Below are 20,223 nucleotides of genomic sequence, written 5' to 3' on the forward strand. Positions count from 1 at the left end.
TTGTTTGCTATAGTTTTGTTTTGCTACTGTGACATAAGGTGCCATCCTAAATAATGTGAGTAGAAGCTAAAACAGATGGTTAAAAGCCTTTATTATTAGTGTTTGTCTGTATTTTTAGTATTTTGAACATTGTTGACGTCGTCAGTTTTTATATATATATGTATATGTGTAAATAGAGACCATTTGTGTTAAAATATGGTGTTTATTGTTTTCTTTAAAACTAAAGGGAAAGGCATACGATTTTACAAATGTACATTCTTTATATGAACATATTGTTTTTTCTACATTTTAATAATCCTTTGCAATACATTTGATACAAACGGAAAGCCTGTTTATGTAAATAGTGGCACGTGTTTTCTTTTACACAAGAGAAATGCATGTGTTAATGAGCCGAGTGAACAACGTGTCAACCTTTACCTCATTACTGCTGTAAACAAAACTGATTTTAAGTTTCTTGCATTATGAAGAAAAACAAAACAGCTGGATTTTTTTTTTTAATAATGGATTAAGACAATATTCATCTGCTGCTCCTAAACAGTTGAATGAAATAGTTTTCTGCTATTTTGTGAACATTTTAAGCAAAATAAACAAGTGGAAATTCCCAAAGCCTGTGGATTTGCTCTGTGGTTTTGCTGCTTCATGTTCTTACAGGATTTTTGTTCTGATACAGAAGAAATTCATAAAATAAAGTAACAACTTCATTAATATGTGCAATGCACAAGGGAGAAAGGAGTAAAATCACCTGGTTAAGCAATAGCATAGTGTGGCTTTTATGCTGGACTGTTTTGTAAAAACACAAAAGAACATGTGAACAGATCTGCCTCTTAATGTGAACAGTGAAGGCAGAACAGGGAGCTGTTGGAATTACTTTTTGCTTTTACCGATTACTATCTGCTGTGATGGGGTAAGTTTCATGAGGTAATTTAAAAAATATCAAAATAGAAAAGACTTAAGAGTCCATTAAAATTAGTCGAAAAATAAAACTGCGTGCTGATGACTGTTTAATTTAATTAAACACACTTGCGGGCGATGATTTAAGCATTTGAAAATACATCATCATTATTATTATTACTGCGTATCTTTTTATTTTCACTAAAGCAATTTATTTATTTATTTTTTTAAAAAACAACAAAAAACCCCAAATAACTTAAAGTGTAATTTTTCACTCCAGCTGTAACAGGTTTCTGACAGGAAAATAGTTTTTGGGAAGAGAAATGATGGGAAATCAGAAAATATATTATTCCATACAGTATGTTAAAGATGTGACAAAATACACGTTGGACATAATTACACCCCCTTTCTTCATTTATTTTAGTTAAATTAAAGTCTGCCCTATATTAACGTAGACATTTTTCCTCAAGCTGCATTTCTCCTATTGAGACTGGCGGTGGCTGTAAGCATGTAGTTGCAGCAGTTTGCCACCAGATGGCGTATCGATCACATTGAGTACTTCTGACTAGCCAGCGACAGTTCAGCGTCGTTACGGCTGTTGAATAACGGCTCATCTGTCAACAGGTAAATATAAATTATTGACACAGTTATAGCAATGTTAATGTCTGCAGCTGCACACAATTTTCCATATTTGGGGAAAGTTGACTGTTTATCCCTGACTGTTAAATGTGGTTAAATGTTATTTGTGTCCGTTTCAGTAAACTAGCAGCTTAGAATGAACAGTTCCGCTAATGAGGGCCTTAAACAGGGTAGTAACTAGTTACACCTGCTCCGTTACATTTACTTGAGTAACTTTTTTGGGGGGGGGAAGTACTTTTAGCAGTACTTTAACTATGCCGTACTTTTGACTTGAATAATCTTATTATGAAGAACCCCTTCTCTTGAGTAAACTTTGAGTAATTTCACTGAAAGAAGAACAATCTTGTTTTAAACATAAAATCACCAGACTCAGACACACACCTGCGGGTTTGGTTAGCTGCACAAGTTTTATGTTGAAAGAAATTTATTTGGAGAACTCTTTATTTTTTGCCTAATTTTGTTTTCTGTAACTATGTTTATATGAATTACTTTCATTCTCATCTTTAAAATACCAAAATTTCAACTTCAGTTTTACATTTTGATCCGTCTGATGATGTAATTTTTAGGTATTAAATGATTGATGTTTTCATCAGTTATCAGTACATGAGTAGCCTTTTTACCAAGTATTTCTTTACTAGAGTAATTTCTTGAATGGCTAGATTTTACTTTCACTTGAGTAAAAAGATGTTGAAGTATTTTTTGGGTACACTATCCGCCTCTATATAATTGTTACGCTGCTCTTGTTTGTGTTCCAGAAGACGTTAGCGAAGGTGAAATAATTTATTTGAGCAATGTTATTGATACTTTCTTTTACAGGGCAAGAACAGCAATTCAGCACTGTAGCGGTGGTGAACAGATCGGTTGTGACTCGCTGGCTGTGTTTGCAGATGTGAGATGAACTGGGTCAGACGATGTGTGGACTGGTCCTCCCCCTGGGTCTGCTGCTGTGGATCCTACTAGCAGCACGAGGTAAGTTTCACCTACTGGAGGGTTTTTATACAGACTGCTGCTGGTTTTATGAGAACATCAGACATAAACATGATTATTTTAGTTATTTGTTAATCTATCAATTAATTCTGACTATTAATCGGATAAAAAAAAAGTCACATTCTGCAGATTTTTCTGCTCAATTAAGACAGACAGAACCACTTAAATTTCATTTGTGTTTTCTTTGTGCTTGTCTCAAAAGGAGTGCCTTTCAGTTGATGAATACAAGAATAATTTAGCCTTAGCTTAAAAATTGCCCCCTGTTTTTATACAACTGTGTGTTTCCTACAGGTGTAGCAGCCGTGGTCCAAACTCAGCAGACTGTGTCAGCCGCACTGGGAAAAGATGCCACTTTCATCTGTCAGCTCCTGGAAACTAAAGTTGTCTCGCAGGTCACCTGGCAGAAGGTCTCGGAGAACACAGAGAGGAATATCGGCGCTTACTCCGAGAAATTTGGTCCATCGGTGTATCCAGAATATAAAGATAAAGTTCAGTTTACGGAAGCTGGACTGCAGAAGAACTCCATAGTTATCAGGAACGTCACAGAGCAGGATGCAGGATGTTATCGCTGCCTGTTCGCCACCTTCCCTGATGGAAATCTGATAGGGAGAACCTGCCTGAAGGTTTATGGTGAGAACCTCGTTTGATGATCATTTGATGCTCGATGTGATTTAAACGTTTCATTTTCATTTTCAGGGTCGTCTGAATATTCTGCGTCGTATGACAGAGGCGTCAGTAAGTTCACAGTCAGATTCTCAAATGAGTTTTGTTTTTTCTTTTTTTTCTCCTTTTGCTGAACCACACGTCTTCTTCCTACAGCATGGCTTTCTACTGCTGCAGCAGTGGCAGCCTGGAATTTTTTACTGTCCTGCTTGTACTAGGTACTTCTATCAAATCGCTTTTTGTTGTTGTTGTTTTACCTCATTAATGTTTCAGAAACAGTTCTTTGCTAACATTTTAATTTAATTCATTCACAGGAATAAGAAAAAAAACTTTCAAAGGACGCCACAGAAAATGCAAGCATGTAATTCATTCCTCAGTATCACAGATAGATTTATGGTCTTTTACCAGGAATTACTATGCTGGACATCAAGGAGGACCTGACCAAAGCAGCTGAAGAAGAACTGTACTTCCACCATTAGTGGAACCAGCCAGACTTTCCTTCTTGAGCAAACAGCAGCTCTTTCCAAATGTCACTGTAATGCAGGAATTCCTGACACACGCAGAGTTCAAGGAGAGACTGATTGTTGTTGAATCTTTTGCACAATTGTGCTACTTTAATCACTAGCAACTCTGTATTTAATCTGTTGCTTTCAGTGACCTTTGTGTCTTTGCCTGGGTGTTACTTCAGGATTTGTAAGAACGGATGTCTTCTTAAAAAGATCCACTGAATCTGTAAAAAAAAAAAAAAAAAAATAAAGAGAGGAAATGGTGGCTTTAGCAGTATTAAACTTCATGCATCATAACTCTGCTTTCAAAATCAGAGGGAAGTCCGCAGTGAGATTTAAACAGTAAAGATATTAATTGCTTAAATCAAACGTCTGCTAATGAAGAAAGACTTTACAATTACAAATACTTTTTTAAAAAATTCGAAAAATTGTTCCCAGTTAAAGAATCAAACTGTCATGTCTTTATGAGGCTGACATGTATGTATGTCGGATTTTTGCTGAGGAGAAAAAGAACATGCTTTTGTTTGAATTGCCTCATTAATGTGAATTTAACTCATAGATGTTCTCAAGAAATAATTTTAAATAAGTAATGACTTAAGAAAAAAAAAGGCTGATAGGCTAATGAAAGGCTAATACTTTCTGTATTTCTTTCAAATTAATGTAAAGAACTTTGAATTGAATTTTTGCTGAAAATGTGTTATATAAATAAAATCTCCTTACCTCAAGATGTGTGTAAAGCTGTTCTGTATCTTCTCTTTTTATTGATTTTTGTTGTCCTAAAGTAAAGGAATGTATTTTGTATGCTTAGTTACAGTTTATTTGCTTAAATTTGCTTTAATTTTTTTCTTCCTATGTGTGGTTAACAGCAGAACAACTTGTTTAAATCATCATATTGTGAATTAATCTTCTCCTTTACCCATTTAGATTATTAAGATTTTTTTATCTCCGAGAAAATAGGTTTAACCATGAAATGCATTTTTCCTTCTTTTAGGAACATTTACCTTAACTTCATGTTTCAAAGGAACATTAAAGGAGTGTAAGATTAATTTAACAGCCCTTTGAGTCACTGCTAAGCACAATAAGCACATTTGCTCTGTGAAAGTATATCCTTGTTTTCTTTGTATATATTTTTACTTGACTGCACATAAATACATTTCCTTTAATTCTTTATTTCTTTTTTCTATATGATCTGTATATTTTGTTTGTACGCTGTAATCAAAGAGGCTCTGGGCGTGTCTTTAAAAACTTTACTTGATAAGAAAATAATAAAAAAATAAAGAGTGATGAATTTGGATAGATGCGTCACACCTTTACGGAGGCGCAGACTTTGTCACGTGACTCGTGACACACCTGTCTGTTTCCGCCCAGCTCGAGATAAACAAGCACAACAGGAAATATGAAATATGAAGACTTGCTAAAGGACAGCTAAAAATGTTTCCTCCTGTTATAACCAGCTGTTTTTTAATCACCACCATCCTTCAAACCGGTGAGAACTGATTTGTTTTAACAGACGGAAGAGATAAACTAATCTTTCCTACATTTTTAGTTCTTCTTTCGTTTCAAATCAAACTTGCACAGAGCTATACTACTACCTGCTTCAATAAGCAGCAGCTTCGGTTCATTTCTTTTAGTACAGTCGTTAAACCGAGGGGGAGAAATTGTGTTTAACCTAGAATGGAGTAAATTCTTAAATGTTCTCAGATGTTGAGAACCAGTCTTGTGTCAAAATATGTTCCAATCCGGAACTTAATGAAACTTTAATTCTGACCAGCTTCCTACCTCTAGTGGGTAAACTTAATAAACTACACAAGTTAATTATTTGTTGCCTAAATATAGACCAGAGAAGACAAATTTATAGCATAATAACAATCATTCTGATGAAAAAGAACAACTTCTTTTAGCTCTAGAATTTTAAATGTGAGTATGTAATGTTGTCTGGTCTTTAAACATTATTAAGGACAAAATGTATTGAAATCTAATCTAATCTGTAGAAAACCACAACAGATTTTTCGCTGTAATGCATTAAACAAATGAGTGAAAATATATTTTACAGCTTCTAGAACAACATTAAGTTGCAGTAACTTTTATTAAATGATACTTGAGGAATATTGGCTTTAATAACAAAGCTTCAGTCCATTGAGATTCTCAGGCTTGTTTAGGCAGATTTGTTTCTTAAGTTCCCACCACAGTATGGTTCCCACACAATACTATACATCCGTGTTTTTTTGTGTGCTGCACTTTTCTAAATTTGTCCATACGCCAAATTTTAGTGTGAAAACTGCGCACTCTTTTATACATGAGGCCCCAGATCATTTTATTATGCTCTTTGACTACAATTTAATTTGTTGGCAGCCTCTTCTATGAAATCCCAACATGCAAACGTTGACAAACTAAGAACTCTTTGGGAATTTTTACATCTTATAACCTTATATTGGGAAAGGAGGAGATAGAATTTTATGGAAAAAGAGAAAAAAGAGGAAGTGAACCCCATTCAGTTTCCTGCTTAATATAAAATTGTGACAAACTATTTTTCAACACAGAGAGAGAGCAAATTAAAGCACTCTTATAGAGGATACATAATATAAATAAAGTTACTCTGATCTATTATCTTCATGTCCTGCAGGTTTAGCAGTTTTGATCCAAACCCAGCAGACGGTGTTGGCAGCAGTAGGAGAAGATGCTCCTCTCAGCTGTCGGCTCCTGGAAACTAAAGACGTCCAGCAGGTCACCTGGCAGAAAGTGTTGGAGAAAACAGAGAGGAGTATTAGTTCCTACCGCCAGTATTATGGTGAAACAGTGAATCCTAGATTTAAAGATAAAGTTCAGTTTACAGAAGCTGGACTGCAGAAGAACTCTATAGTTATCAGGAACGTTACAGAGCAGGATGCAGGATGTTATCTCTGTCTGTTCAACACCTACCCTGATGGAGCTCTGATAGCTGCAACCTGCCTGGAGGTTTATGGTGAGAAACCCACTGTATTCAATTCAGAAATATTTTATTAATCCCAAAGGAAAATTGAATGTTGTAACTCATATTCTTGACGTTTCTTTAAAGAGATGCTGATGACTGTGTATGTCCCACACTCACAGTAGATCAATACTACCGTGAGGTAGAGTGTCCCACACTACACTGTGAGTGTAGTGTGGGACACTTGCAGTAGGAAGTTAGGATCTTCTACCCTTTTTATCCCTCCAATTTCCTGGCTTGTATGCCGCTCAACTAACAGGGAACACCTGTGCCAGCCAAAGTGGGCGTCTCCAACGGGCTGTGGGTGGTGACGCCAGCCGCAAAAGTAAAACACAAACAGTCAGAAAAAAAACACAGCATTCCAAACATAAACTCAAAATAAATATAACAGCAAAAGTGGATAACATCAAAATATCACAACAAAACAAATCCAAAACAGCAAATATATGAAGAAACTTGAAAATAACTCAAAAAGGTGGCCACGTCACCACAAGAGCAGAAAGTGACAGTCTGTATTCATGCAGTTCTAGAAAACCCTCTGACTGGAGACACTGTTTCATTGTGTAACAGTCTTGTGAAGAGGATGCTCAGGATTGCCCATAATTTTCATGATTTTATGATTTTATGAAGAATCCTTCATTGCATAGTAATCTCCAGAAGTTCCACAGTCGTCCCCAGAACAGAACCAGTCTCCTTCATCAGGCTGTTGAGCCTTTTTAGGTTCCTAGCTCTGATGCTGCTGCCCATGACATGACATGACAGAAGAAGAGATGATGCTCTCAACTACAGACCTTTAGAAGATATGCAGCATCTCTCTGCAAATACTGAAGGATCTCATCTTCTTTAAGAAGTGAAGTCTGCTGTGTACCTTCTTCAGTGATGTCAGTAACACGTTACTTAGTAACACGTTACTAAGTAACGTTACTGACGTCTGACCACTTTTTTCAGTAACAAATAATCTAACTCGTTGCTATTTCATATCCAGTAGTCAGACTATTGTTACTTATCGAAATCATTTTGCGTTACTGTGCGTTACTATTTTCTTTTGGAATTTAATTTTATTTCGAGTTTATTGTCGAGTGATCGCCGTTTCTATGCGACAGCATCAGCAGCAACAGAAACGTAAACAATGGAGGGAAGAGGGAGATGCACATTTTGTTGGTAGAAAAACAGGAACTATTTTGAGTTTCTGTCGCCAAGTCTGATTATTATAAGCGGCTGTGGGATTTTTTGTTTTTTGAAGTTGCTTGCAAATTTAATGAGTCGCGGGTTGAACTTTTTGGGCTCGTTTTTGAACGTGAAGTTGCTCATTTGGGCTTGGAAATAAGCAGACAGAAACCCCAGAATGTGTCTGACCTCCAACTGGTTTTAGTCAGGCTCTCCCTGTCCATCATTTCCCGGATGATCCGTCCCGCTGTGTCTTTGTTAATGTCAAGTTAATATATTACCTGTCAATTACGTCGAGCTACACAGAACATTGGAAACATGGAGACTAATATGAACAGCGCAATAAACGTGAAAACAGCCACGAATGAACGAGTCCGTAAAGTTGTGCAACTAAACACAACCTTAAAATCCTTCTTAGAGTTTTCCAGACAATAGTGGAAAACACAAAAACATGCACAAATTACTAATGTTTTCTTTTTGTACTGTAACCATTAAAAAATCTCCCCTTCAGTTCAACCTTATAAGTGGAGACACATTGTTGATGTTACCATTATAAAATAGCTTCCAATAATGTATCGGCAAAGATCAATGTAATTTTCACAGCGTTGTTGTTAGCAGCTGCTGAAAGTAACTAAAAAAGTTACTTTTAATGTAACTTAGTTACTTTCCAAATCAAGTAGTCAGTAATCTTACTGAGTTAGTTTTTCAAGGAGTAATCAGTAATCCGATTAAATTTACTTTTTCAAAGTAACTATGCCATCGCTGACCTTCTTGTAGCTTTACTGTTTCAGCCAGTCCAGCTCGTTGTCCAGAGGAAAACTGAGATATTTATATTCCTTCTCCACCTCCACTTCTTCCCATGTGATGGAAATAGGGTTTGATGTAACCCTGTTTCTCCTGAAATCTAAAATTAACCCCTTTGTTTTGTTCATATTCAAGATGAGAGGATTGTTCCAAAGCGGTCCACCAGCTCTCTGTACTCAACCTCTTGTCCATCTCTGACACAAACAACAACTATAGAGTCATCTGAATATTTCTGTAGATGACAGGAGTCTGTTTTGTATCGGAAGTCTGAAATGTAGAGTGAAAAAGGAATGGTGAGAGTGCAGTGCCCTGTGGTGCTCCTGAGTTGCTGACCACCTCATGACTCTAGCTGGGTCTTTGTTAGGCCTCCTTTTCAACTGATACGACATTTGTGGCTACAATTGAGGTATTTTTTTGAGCTTTTGCAATATTTAGCAGTTACTCCTGCTGTAAGCCATCTGGTTGTTATGGTTGCGCATAATGACAAATGCCCAAAAGGAAATCAGCAAAACTGCTTCCAACCTGCAAAGCAATCAAAACCAGAGGGAGTCATTTTTTAAAACAATAAAGTGCCTGCCAGAAATTGAGGAATGAAAGTTTTTTAAAAAGTAAAAAATGGTATGAAAGTCACAGAGCTACTCCAACATGCTACCACCTAGCAGGTACCAAGAGGATTACAAGGTTAATTTCTATAACTTAATCTCGACCATGATCTCTGTTCTCTCCACAGAGCTGCATGGACCCTTCATTAACGTCAGCAGGTCAAACTCTCCTCCAGGGTCGGTTGTGACCTGTTCAGCCACAGGTCGACCTGTTCCCATGGTAACACTGACTGTTCTCCATCAGAACCTCAGCTTTTCCCACTACAACACCAGCAGAGTGAGCAACACCAACGGTACCATCACTTCCACCACTACAGCTCTGCTCTCAGCTCTGAACAGCACACTGGTTGGATGTTCAGTGTCAGTGGACTCTGCTGCTCTCAGAGAGCTGCTGGTCACCGTTCCTGGACTCACAGAGACGTCTGATAGTAAGAAACTCTTTTAATGACTAAGAAACTATTAACCTCCTGTGCCTTGAATAAGTTTTCAACTCCGTAAGACTGCAGCTGTGGCTGCAAACGCCCAATATAAGATCTGTGACAAAAAATAGGTTTTAGTTGTTATTGTTAATCACCGCAAAGGTCAGACTGATGGTCACTTTGTGGTTCTGATTTTTGGACAGGTTTAGATGAAGACTTTGAATCTGATGACAAGGACAAAGGTAAGCCCAGAATCATGTGCTGGAGTATTTTTATTCATTCAGAAATGTCGCTAAAATCTGTTGCTCTTTCTCCAAAGGACGACTTGTAGCTGTTGCAATGGGATTACTTGTGATTCTCTGTGGAGCTTTTGGAGGTTTAACCATGTTGTTAAAAAAAACGCATCAGAACAGGTGACTATTGTCAGACAGTTTTAGCTTTTTGTCAACAATATTTTTGTTTTTCCTCATTCTTACATTCTGCATGTGTCACACAGGAGGAAGAAAAAACCCACAGAACAAACTAGAAATAATCAGTAAGAGTCTAATTTGTTTTTTTATTTGCTCTGAATATTCCTAATATCATATTTGCCCCACAGTATAATGATATGTTTATCTTTCCTTGTGTTCATTTATACAAGTTTCTCATCTAAATCTGGTTTTTGTTTCTTTTTAAGGTCTGAAGAGTTTCCGATACCTGAAAAGGAAAAGAAATTGGCAGTTTCATTGATTAACAGACATAGTAGCAAGCAGCAATCACCAACAACTCCAACAACACCTGATATAGAAAGCTGTTCACCTGAGGGTATGAAACTACATCAAAAACTAACCGCCAAGAAATCTGAGTAATATAATAAACCACTTGACTTGTATTTTAATGTTTAATGCAAGATGTTTGCTCCTTTCCTGAAAAGTTGCACTTTTAGAGATTGATTGTTTCTGTCCGTCGGCAGCCATGTTGCCTCTTTAACTGTTGGCTTCAATGAAGCTCATCCACGTTTCCTGCATGCAATCAATAATTATGGAGCAAAAACTTTCACTGTAGAAAAAAACACAACACTACATGCTAACTGGAGCTGTGTTGTTACAATAACTATTGGATTTTAAAAAACATTGTTTGCTATAGTTTTGTTTTGCTACTGTTACATAAGGTGCCATCCTAAATAATGTGAGTAGAAGCTAAAACAGATGGTTAAAAGCCTTTATTATTAGTGTTTGTCTGTATTTTTAGTATTTTGAACATTGTTGACGTCGTCAGTTTTTATATATATATGTATATGTGTAAATAGAGACCATTTGTGTTAAAATATGGTGTTTATTGTTTTCTTTAAAACTAAAGGGAAAGGCATACGATTTTACAAATGTACATTCTTTATATGAACATACTGTTTTTTCTACATTTTAATAATCCTTTGCAATACATTTGATACAAACGGAAAGCCTGTTTATGTAAATAGTGGCACATGTTCTCTTTTACACAAGAGAAATGCATGTGTTAATGAGCCGAGTGAACAACGTGTCAACCTTTACCTCATTACTGCTGTAAACAAAACTGATTTTAAGTTTCTTGCATTATGAAGAAAAACACAACAGCTGGATTATTATTATTTTTTAATAATGGATTAAGACAATATTCATCTGCTGCTCCTAAACAGTTGAATGAAATAGTTTTCTGCTATTTTGTGAACATTTTAAGTAAAATAAACAAGTGGAAATTCCCAAAACCTGTGGATTTGCTCTGTGGTTTTGCTGCTTCATGTCCTTACAGGATTTTTGTTCTGATACAGAAGAAATTCATAAAATAAAGTAACAACTTCATTAATATGTGCAATGCACAAGGGAGAAAGGAGTAAAATCACCTGGTTAAGCAATAGCATAGTGTGGCTTTTATGCTGGACTGTTTTGTAAAAACACAAAAGAACATGTGAACAGATCTGCCTCTTAATGTGAACAGTGAAGGCAGAACAGGGAGCTGTTGGAATTACTTTTTGCTTTTACCGATTACTATCTGCTGTGATGGGGTAAGTTTCATGAGGTAATTTAAAAAATATCAAAATAGAAAAGACTTAAGAGTCCATTAAAATTAGTCGAAAAATAAAACTGCGTGCTGATGACTGTTTAATTTAATTAAACACACTTGCGGGCGATGATTTAAGCATTTGAAAATACCTCATCATTATTATTATTACTACGTATCTTTTTATCAATTTTTTTTTTTTTTTTTAAAAAACAACACAAAACCCCAAATAACTTAAAGTGTAATTTTTCACTCCAGCTGTAACAGGTTTCTGACAGGAAAATAGTTTTTGGGAAGAGAAATGATGGAAAATCAGAAAATATATTATTCCATACAGTATGTTAAAGATGTGACAAAATACACGTTGGACATAATTACACCCCCTTTCTTCATTTATTTTAGTTAAATTAAAGTCTGCCCTATATTAACGTAGACATTTTCCCTCAAGCTGCATTTCTCCTATTGAGACTGGCGGTGGCTGTAAGCATGTAGTTGCAGTAGTTTGCCACCAGATGGCGCATCGATCACATTGAGTACTTCTGACTAGCCAGCGACAGTTCAGCGTCGTTACGGCTGTTGAATAACGGCTCATCTGTCAACAGGTAAATATAAATTATTGACACAGTTATAGCAATGTTAATGTCTGCAGCTGCACACAACTTTCCATATTTGGGGAAAGTTGACTGTTTATCCCTGACTGTTAAATGTGATTAAATGTTATTTGTGTCCGTTTCAGTAAACTAGCAGCTTAGAATGAACAGTTCCGCTAATGACGGCCTTAAACAGGGTAGTAACTAGTTACACCTGCTCCGTTACTTTTACTTGAGTAACTTTTTTTGGGGGGGGGGAAGTACTTTTAGCAGTACTTTAACTATGCCGTACTTTTGACTTGAATAATGTTATTATGAAGAACCCCTTCTCTTGAGTAAACTTTGAGTAATTTCACTGAAAGAAGAACAATCTTGTTTTAAACATAAAATCACCAGACTCAGACACACACCTGCGGTTTTGGTTAGCTGCACAAGTTTTATGTTGAAAGAAATTTATTTGGAGAACTCTATTTTTTGCCTAATTTTGTTTTCTGTAATTATGTTTATATGAATTACTTTCATTCTCATCTTTAAAATACCAAAATTTCAACTTCAGTTTTACATTTTGATCCGTCTGATGATGTAATTTTTTAGATATTAAATGATTGATGTTTTCATCAGTTATCAGTACATGAGTAGCTTTTTTACCAAGTATTTCTTTACTGGAGTAATTTCTTGAATGGCTAGGTTTTACTTTCACTTGAGTAAAAAGATGTTGAAGTATTTTTTGGGTACACTATCCGCCTCTATATAATTGTTACGCTGCTCTTGTTTGTGTTCCAGAAGACGTTAGCGAAGGTGAAATAATTTATTTGAGCAATGTTATTGATACTTTCTTTTACAGGGCAAGAACAGCAATTCAGCACTGTAGCGGTGGTGAACAGATCGGTTGTGGCTCGCTGGCTGTGTTTGCAGATGTGAGATGAACTGGGTCAGACGATGTGTGGACCGGTCCTCCCCCTGGGTCTGCTGCTGTGGATCCTACTAGCAGCACGAGGTAAGTTTCACCTCCTGGAGGGTTTTTATACAGACTGCTGCTGGTTTTATGAGAACATCAGACATAAACATGATTATTTTAGTTATTTGTTAATCTATCAATTAATTCTGACTATTAATCGGATAAAAAAAAAGTCACATTCTGCAGATTTTTCTGCTCAATTAAGACAGACAGAACCACTTAAATTTCATTTTTGTTTTCTTTGTGCTTGTCTCAAAAGGAGTGCCTTTTAGTTGATGAATACAAGAATAATTTAGCCTTAGCTTAAAAATTGCCCCCTGTTTTTATATAACTGTGTGTTTCCTACAGGTGTAGCAGCCGTGGTCCAAACTCAGCAGACTGTGTCAGCCGCACTGGGAAAAGATGCCACTTTCATCTGTCAGCTCCTGGAAACTAAAGTTGTCTCGCAGGTCACCTGGCAGAAGGTCTCGGGGAACACAGAGAGGAATATCGGCGCTTACTCCGAGAAATTTGGTCCATCGGTGTATCCAGAATATAAAGATAAAGTTCAGTTTACGGAAGCTGGACTGCAGAAGAACTCCATAGTTATCAGGAACGTCACAGAGCAGGATGCAGGATGTTATCGCTGCCTGTTCGCCACCTTCCCTGATGGAAATCTGATAGGGAGAACCTGCCTGAAGGTTTATGGTGAGAACCTCGTTTGATGATCATTTGATGCTCGATGTGATTTAAACGTTTCATTTTCATTTTTAGGGTCGTCTGAATATTCTGCATCGTATGACAGAGGCGTCAGTAAGTTCACAGTCAGATTCTCAAATGAGTTTTGTTTTTTCTTTTTTTTTTTCCTTTTGCTGAACCACACGTTTTCTTCCTACAGCATGGCTTTCTACTGCTGCAGCAGTGGCAGCCTGGAATTTTTTACTGTCCTGCTTGTACTAGGTACTTCTATCAAATCGCTTTTTGTTGTTGTTGTTTTACCTCATTAATGTTTCAGAAACAGTTCTTTGCTAACATTTTAATTTAATTCATTCACAGGAATAAGAAAAAAAACTTTCAAAGGACGCCACAGAAAATGCAAGCATGTAATTCATTCCTCAGTATCACAGATAGATTTATGGTCTTTTACCAGGAATTACTATGCTGGACATCAAGGAGGACCTGACCAAAGCAGCTGAAGAAGAATTGTACTTCCACCATTAGTGGAACCAGCCAGACTTTCCTTCTTGAGCAAACAGCAGCTCTTTCCAAATGTCACTGTAATGCAGGAATTCCTGACACACGCAGAGTTCAAGGAGAGACTGATTGTTGTTGAATCTTTTGCACAACTGTGCATCACTAGCAACTCTGTATTTAATCTGTTGCTTTCAGTGACCTTTGTGTCTTTGCCTGGGTGTTACTTCAGGATTTGTAAGAACGGATGTCTTCTTAAAAAGATCCACTGAATCTGTAAAAAAATAAAAATAAATAAAGAGAGGAAATGGTGGCTTTAGCAGTATTAAACTTCATGCATCATAACTCTGCTTTCAAAATCAGAGGGAAGTCCGCAGTGAGATTTAAACAGTAAAGATATTCATTGCTTAAATCAAACATCTGCTAATGAAGAAAGACTTTACAATTACAAATACTTTTTTTAAAAATTCGACAAATTGTTCCCAGTTAAAGAATCAAACTGTCATGTCTTTATGATGCCGACATGAATGTATGTCGGATTTTTGCTGAGGAGAAAAAGAACATGCTTTTGTTTGAATTGCCTCATTAATGTGAATTTAGCTCATAGATGTTCTCAAGAAATAATTTTAAATAAGTAATGACTTAAGAAGTAAAAAAGGCTGATGCACAATCAAACGTTCAAATAGTTTGGATCTACTGTATGTAATGTAAAGACTGGTTTTATTTCAAGATGTGAGGATATACCCAAACCCAACAGTAGGTGGCGGTAGAGCTGCGTGCATGATTTTACAAAACAAACCGTTTAAATACTTCAACGGAAAGGTCGGCCTCTTCATATGGACAGTAAAGGCAGAACAGGGAGCATATCGGAGTTACTTTTGCTTTTACGGACTACTAGCTGCTGTCACTGGGTAAGTTTCAAAAGTTATTTTAAAAAATATTAAATTAAAAAGTCTAAAAGACCGTTCAATTTAGCTTAAAATGAAGCTTTGTAGTTTATCGACACGGTTTAAACACACCTGCGGGCGACGTTTTAAGCGCTTAAAAATATTACCATAACCTTTTATAGCCGCATTTTTTATTGTTTACTGAATCTGTTTAAAATATACAAAATGAAAAATCCAAAACCTCAAATTTTTAAAATTTTATCCTAATTGTTTTTGTGTTGCTCCAGCTTTAATAGTTTTTTTGTCAGGAAAATAGTTTTAGGGAACAGAAATTATGGGAAATTTTCTCTTCAATATGTTATGGATATAGGACAGAATAGACGTTAGAAATAATTACACCCCCTCTGTTTTCATGTACTTTATTAAAAGTGAAGACTGCCCTGTTTTAACATATACATTTTTCCTCAAGCTGCATTTCTCCTATTGAGACTCAGGGTGGCAGTAAGCATGTAGTTGCAACAATTTTCCACCAGAGGGCGTATCGAACACCTTGAGCACTTCTGATTATCTAATGACAGTTCAGCGCTGTAACGGGTGTTGAACAACGGAGGCGGCCATTGTTGTTGTCGGTTGGATCTGTCACAGGTAAATATCAATTATTGACACAATAATATTAATATACAAGTGTGCTAGAAGTCCATGCTAACATTGGGAAAGCTGACCGTGTAACTCTGACTGTAGCGGTTAAATATCATTTATTTGTTAGTTTCTGTGAGCTGGCAGTTTATAATTAACCGTTACCGGGGTTTGGGGACTGACAGAGTTGGATAGTAACTATTTACATTTACTTGAGTAACTTTTTAGTGGGGGAAAAAAACGTACTTTCAAGAGTATTTTTACTATGCCGTACTTTTTAATTTTACTTGAGTAATAGCAATATCTAGTATTGCTACTTGGAGTAAAATTTCTGGATACTAAAATAACTTCACTGAATCAAGAACAAACTAGTTTTAGCCAAAATTTCACAGCTGTTTTTGTTAGTTTCGTAAACTTTTTTACATGCAAAGAAATTGGTTTCCCAGAATTTATCATTGTGTAATTTTTTTTCATTCTGGTCTTTAAAATACATAAATTTCCACATAGCTTCATATTTTAGTCAATTTGTCATAATTTCGATATATTTTTAATCAGTTACTCAGTACTTGAGTAGCCTTTTGACCAAATACTATTTTTTTTACTCAAGTAATTTCTTGAACGGCTCCTCGTTACTTTAGTAAAAATATGCTAATAAGCTAATCGACTAGTTGAGTAATGTTTCTAATATTTATGGAGCAAGCCGATGGTAATTTAGCCCTGTAATGACGGTTTAACAACAGAAACGCTCATTGATGCGCTTATATCTGTTTAACAGTGGTCAACAGTTAAACCCACAGTTATTATCATGTTCGTAACAAAGAAATCTCATTTGAAACCATCTGAGGAAACATCTGTATCATGACCCCCCCAAATATGCTACGAAACTGTCCAGAAATGTCACTTAAATCCTTATTTTAGTGCTCCTCATTGGGAGCAGCTGATTGATGAACTCTGATTGGGTTCTTGGAGATGTCTGTGGAAGGAGGGTTTTGCAGCGGAAATGTTCTTCAGCTGCTGCCCAACAGGAGCAGGCTGCTTGTTCTAAACCAGATGGTTGGCCCTGTAAAAACAGCTAAGGATACCTATAAAGCAGTGGGGTCTGGACCAGCAGGGGGTGGTCCTCCTGTAATCCCACTGCAATAACATTGTTTCTGACAGGGAAGCACTTCTTAAGCTGAAACCCATCTCACTGGGTTTACAAACACACCCTCTGCTTTACACTCACCCTCCGTCATTTTGTGATTAATGCCTCACTGCCCTGTGTTTCCTCATCTATAATTTCTCCCAGGTATCGATTTTGAAACCCCAGGCTTTGATGCCGTCTAGACTGTTGAGGTGGCAGCTTGTTTGTGTAATTATGGGCTTACCAAAGCAGAGCGCCTGCTGTGGGTTAACATGCGAAACCTCCATTAGAACCCCAGGTGATAATCCTCATCACCATGGTAACTTGGAAGCATCACTAAAAACATCTAAAGAGCAAATCTTCCCCTTTCCCGTAAAATCTCTCCTTCTAGTGTTTTTCTCTTTAGAAATCCTGATGGAGGCATCATCATAATCGTCGCCTGGTTTCTCATTACAGGAGTTGGTGTTAGGAAGCAGCTCAACATGTGCTGACCAGCAGCTCACCAAGCCACAACACTGGACATCTGACAGAGGTAAGTCTACTTTATATGATGTTTAAAGGAGATTTATCACACAAAATTCAAATTTTGTAAATTTTTTACTTCGATGTTGGTCTCAACTGCTTCTAAAAACAGCTTATAAAAAACCCATTCAGCTGATTTTTGGCGATAGGTTGATGATTTTTTTGTGTTTGATGCCTTTTCAAAAACTTCCCATATGTAACATCACATATCAGTAGGCACTGGCCCTTATCTAGCAACCCCAGCAAAGCCCAGCCTGTTACCTGGCAACCCAAGGTGAGCTCTGGTGTGTTTGGTCAGCTGGTTTTACCCCTTTATGTGCTCTACAATGGCTGCTGGAAAAAACAAGTCTTTTATTGTTGACTTACTATCCAGAAACGACATCCTGCATTCTTGTTGGTTGTGCAGGAGGCTCTGCTAATGCTTCCCAAAGATGTACGGTTGTATAATAGGTCATCTATTTACAGTCATTTTCACCTGTGATGGTAATTAATTGTTTAGTTGGGGGGGGGGGGGCGTGTGACCAGCAGCAGCTTGTTTGGATTTAAAGTGACAAGAGGCCATAAAACAGCTCATTCTGAAAAGAGCTCAAAATAGGCAGAACTGGCCAGTTCTGACTGAAATCTCATTATTGAGGAATGAGTTTTGTGCAAACATTTCATGAACATGTTGAATGGTAGACACCATTCTCAACCTGTTCAAGGAAACATAACGGATCACCATTTAACGTTTTCTGTAGCTACAGGCTGTCAAAGTTGAGGTCTACCACTCAGATTGAGGTTGTGGTTGTGGCTCGCTGGCCGTGTTTGCAGCTGCAGACTAGATGTGAAAGCGACTTGATCAGATGATGTGTGAACCGGTCCTCCCCCTGTGTCTGCTGCTGTGGATCCTGCGAGCAACACAAGGTATGTTTCACCTCCAGGAGGGTTTTTATACAGACTGCTGCTGGTTTTATGAGAACATCAGACATAAAGTTTCACTCACAGTGCAGCACACAGCAGTTTTCTGTGCAGATGCTTCATATATGTTCCTTTTTAGGTTTACATTTCTTACTCTGGTGCTCTCCAAATTTTTCTTTGGTTGTTTTAGGGCAGCAATTAATGATTATTTTACTTAAAGATTAATCTTTCAATTATTTTGACAATTTATTGATTAATAGGCTAAAGGCAATTTGCACATTTTGCAGATTTTTCAGTTATGAATTTTTTATACCATCTGACATAGTATAAAAACTAAAAGTGCAAATAAACTAATATTTTAATTAGTTTTTTTAAATGGTCTAAAAGGCTATAACAGCATTCTTGGTCATTTGTAGCAAAGGATGCATCTGCAACAAAACAAAATACTTTATTGCTGCCAACATCAATTTGTGAAAAGTTCTGCCCTTTTTAATGCAGTGTAGAGCTGATCTAGGGTTTATTTTTGGATTTTTGGATATCAAAAAGTGCTAAAATCTGAGATCTTTTTTTGCAGAATTTGAACCAGGTGAAGCTAAAATTATACCACCAGAGGACCTTTCATTAACAGTCTCTATTTCTCATGTTTGATTTTAAAGAAAATGGAGTGAGAACAAAAGCCAAAAAAAAGAGCTGCATGTTCCATTTGAATAATATTTAATATTTTGTGTAAAGGAAATGGTATAAAGTAAAGAAAATTTCCAAATTTGATCAATCTCAAGTTCATCCTTTGACTTTGGGAGCATATATAGATCCAAATGATCAAATGTCAGTTTAAAATTAGCCAAAGTCCAGAGAACTTTAAAAGACCTTCAGAAATCATTGAGAGCTATTAACCACTTAAGTTACAAGAAAGTCCTACTAGTTGGATGGAAAATATAAGGAAGTACAGGAAGGGTTAGGTTGTAGTTTCACTTTTTAAAGCCAAATGACTAAAATAAGTACATTTCTAATTCATTGCATTCATAAACCTTGGTTTGTTGATATCCAGACATTTGCTCACAGTTTCTGCCTCTCTGCGTGTCTGACAGCTGCTAAGGTCACAGCTCCCGCCAGAGTGGATGCAGTGGCGGGTGATCCCGCCCACCTTCGCTGCAACATCACCATGGAGGCGGATGAAAGCGTGCACCAGGTGCGCTGGCACGACCCTCACTCCAACATGATCCTGGCGTATTTGCCGACCTCGCCGGTCCGCATCGTCCACCAAGACGCCAACCTCAAGGTGACGGTGGCGCGCAAGGACTCCAGCTACATCACCATCAAGAAGGTGCGGCCGGATGACGAGGGCTGCTTCCGCTGCTTTTTCGACGTGTACCCCTCTGGGAAGCAGCAAGGCACCACCTGTATCACCATCACCGGTGGGTGCAGGAAGACCTCCACTTCTCCTCCGTGTCTCACATACTTTTTATGTACTTTATTTAACTCTAGTTATCTCAGGAAATATGCAGCATCTCTGCCCGACATTTCAACTCTGTTCAAAGTTTATTTATTGAGGCCATGTAACTTTTTTGATTAGAGTCACTGGGTTTGTTTTGCAGAATAAATGTTAAACTCCCAGATCAGCAGAAGTAAAAGCCCACACACACAGATAACCCCATGCAAATGTGTTGCTGCTGATAGGTGGTTGTTTTAATCAAATACTGTACAATATTTATGAAACTGTTCGACTTTCTTAAATGAAACTGAATCACTGCCGCAGTATGTAGAGGAAAGATTTAAAA

The 20,223-nt window shown here is 37.1% G+C and overlaps 4 protein-coding genes across 6 annotated transcripts; all 4 read left to right on the top strand.

Moving 5' to 3' along the window:
- The first annotated feature begins 1,834 nt into the window (after positions 1 to 1,834).
- LOC116715772 (OX-2 membrane glycoprotein-like) lies at positions 1,835 to 3,919 on the top strand. Its single transcript, XM_032556402.1, has 5 exons — positions 1,835 to 2,499; positions 2,809 to 3,147; positions 3,214 to 3,252; positions 3,337 to 3,398; positions 3,495 to 3,919. Exons 1-4 carry the CDS (start codon positions 2,442 to 2,444, stop codon positions 3,396 to 3,398), a joined length of 498 nt encoding a protein of 165 aa, XP_032412293.1. The 5' UTR covers positions 1,835 to 2,441; the 3' UTR covers positions 3,495 to 3,919.
- A 1,126-nt stretch (positions 3,920 to 5,045) lies between these two features.
- LOC116715766 (OX-2 membrane glycoprotein-like) lies at positions 5,046 to 11,271 on the top strand. Its single transcript, XM_032556391.1, has 7 exons — positions 5,046 to 5,172; positions 6,310 to 6,648; positions 9,356 to 9,655; positions 9,850 to 9,888; positions 9,966 to 10,059; positions 10,143 to 10,181; positions 10,323 to 11,271. Exons 1-7 carry the CDS (start codon positions 5,118 to 5,120, stop codon positions 10,492 to 10,494), a joined length of 1,038 nt encoding a protein of 345 aa, XP_032412282.1. The 5' UTR covers positions 5,046 to 5,117; the 3' UTR covers positions 10,495 to 11,271.
- A 1,524-nt stretch (positions 11,272 to 12,795) lies between these two features.
- Positions 12,796 to 15,028, top strand: LOC116715520 (OX-2 membrane glycoprotein-like). 2 transcript variants are annotated; one of them, XM_032555947.1, is made up of 5 exons: positions 12,796 to 13,249; positions 13,559 to 13,897; positions 13,964 to 14,002; positions 14,088 to 14,149; positions 14,246 to 15,028. In XM_032555947.1, the coding sequence occupies exons 1-4, from the start codon at positions 13,192 to 13,194 to the stop codon at positions 14,147 to 14,149; spliced, it is 498 nt and encodes a 165-aa protein (XP_032411838.1). In that variant the 5' UTR covers positions 12,796 to 13,191; the 3' UTR covers positions 14,246 to 15,028. The 2 variants fall into 2 exon arrangements, with proteins under 2 accessions (XP_032411838.1, XP_032411836.1); XM_032555945.1 differs by having other exon boundaries at positions 13,964 to 14,149.
- Positions 15,029 to 15,153: 125 nt separating this feature from the next.
- On the top strand, positions 15,154 to 20,111 carry LOC116715521 (OX-2 membrane glycoprotein-like). 2 transcript variants are annotated; one of them, XM_032555949.1, is made up of 4 exons: positions 15,154 to 15,291; positions 17,483 to 17,558; positions 18,286 to 18,451; positions 19,534 to 20,111. In XM_032555949.1, exons 3-4 carry the CDS (start codon positions 18,391 to 18,393, stop codon positions 20,016 to 20,018), a joined length of 546 nt encoding a protein of 181 aa, XP_032411840.1. In that variant the 5' UTR covers positions 15,154 to 15,291; positions 17,483 to 17,558; positions 18,286 to 18,390; the 3' UTR covers positions 20,019 to 20,111. The 2 variants fall into 2 exon arrangements, with proteins under 2 accessions (XP_032411840.1, XP_032411839.1); XM_032555948.1 differs by having other exon boundaries at positions 15,156 to 15,291; positions 18,359 to 18,451; positions 19,534 to 20,110.
- The last annotated feature ends 112 nt before the right edge of the window (positions 20,112 to 20,223 follow it).

This window comes from Xiphophorus hellerii, chromosome 24, assembly GCF_003331165.1.
Source record: "Xiphophorus hellerii strain 12219 chromosome 24, Xiphophorus_hellerii-4.1, whole genome shotgun sequence".
In the NCBI taxonomy this organism is placed as follows: domain Eukaryota; kingdom Metazoa; phylum Chordata; class Actinopteri; order Cyprinodontiformes; family Poeciliidae; genus Xiphophorus; species Xiphophorus hellerii.

Bases quoted from the DNA above. Each gene is read 5' to 3' on its own strand.
- LOC116715772 (XM_032556402.1), top strand. From the start codon at position 2,442: ATGTGTGGACTGGTCCTCCCCCTGGGTCTGCTGCTGTGGATCCTACTA. The intron at 3,148-3,213 runs GTGAGAACCTCG...TTTCATTTTCAG, and splicing joins AACCTGCCTGAAGGTTTATG to GGTCGTCTGAATATTCTGCG. The intron at 3,253-3,336 runs GTAAGTTCACAG...TTCTTCCTACAG, and splicing joins GTCGTATGACAGAGGCGTCA to CATGGCTTTCTACTGCTGCA.
- LOC116715766 (XM_032556391.1), top strand. From the start codon at position 5,118: ATGTTTCCTCCTGTTATAACCAGCTGTTTTTTAATCACCACCATCCTT. The intron at 5,173-6,309 runs GTGAGAACTGAT...CATGTCCTGCAG, and splicing joins CACCACCATCCTTCAAACCG to GTTTAGCAGTTTTGATCCAA. The intron at 9,889-9,965 runs GTAAGCCCAGAA...CTTTCTCCAAAG, and splicing joins ATCTGATGACAAGGACAAAG to GACGACTTGTAGCTGTTGCA.
- LOC116715520 (XM_032555945.1), top strand. From the start codon at position 13,192: ATGTGTGGACCGGTCCTCCCCCTGGGTCTGCTGCTGTGGATCCTACTA. The intron at 13,250-13,558 runs GTAAGTTTCACC...TGTTTCCTACAG, and splicing joins GATCCTACTAGCAGCACGAG to GTGTAGCAGCCGTGGTCCAA. The intron at 14,150-14,245 runs GTACTTCTATCA...ATTCATTCACAG, and splicing joins TACTGTCCTGCTTGTACTAG to GAATAAGAAAAAAAACTTTC.
- LOC116715521 (XM_032555949.1), top strand. From the start codon at position 18,391: ATGATGTGTGAACCGGTCCTCCCCCTGTGTCTGCTGCTGTGGATCCTG. The intron at 18,452-19,533 runs GTATGTTTCACC...CGTGTCTGACAG, and splicing joins GATCCTGCGAGCAACACAAG to CTGCTAAGGTCACAGCTCCC.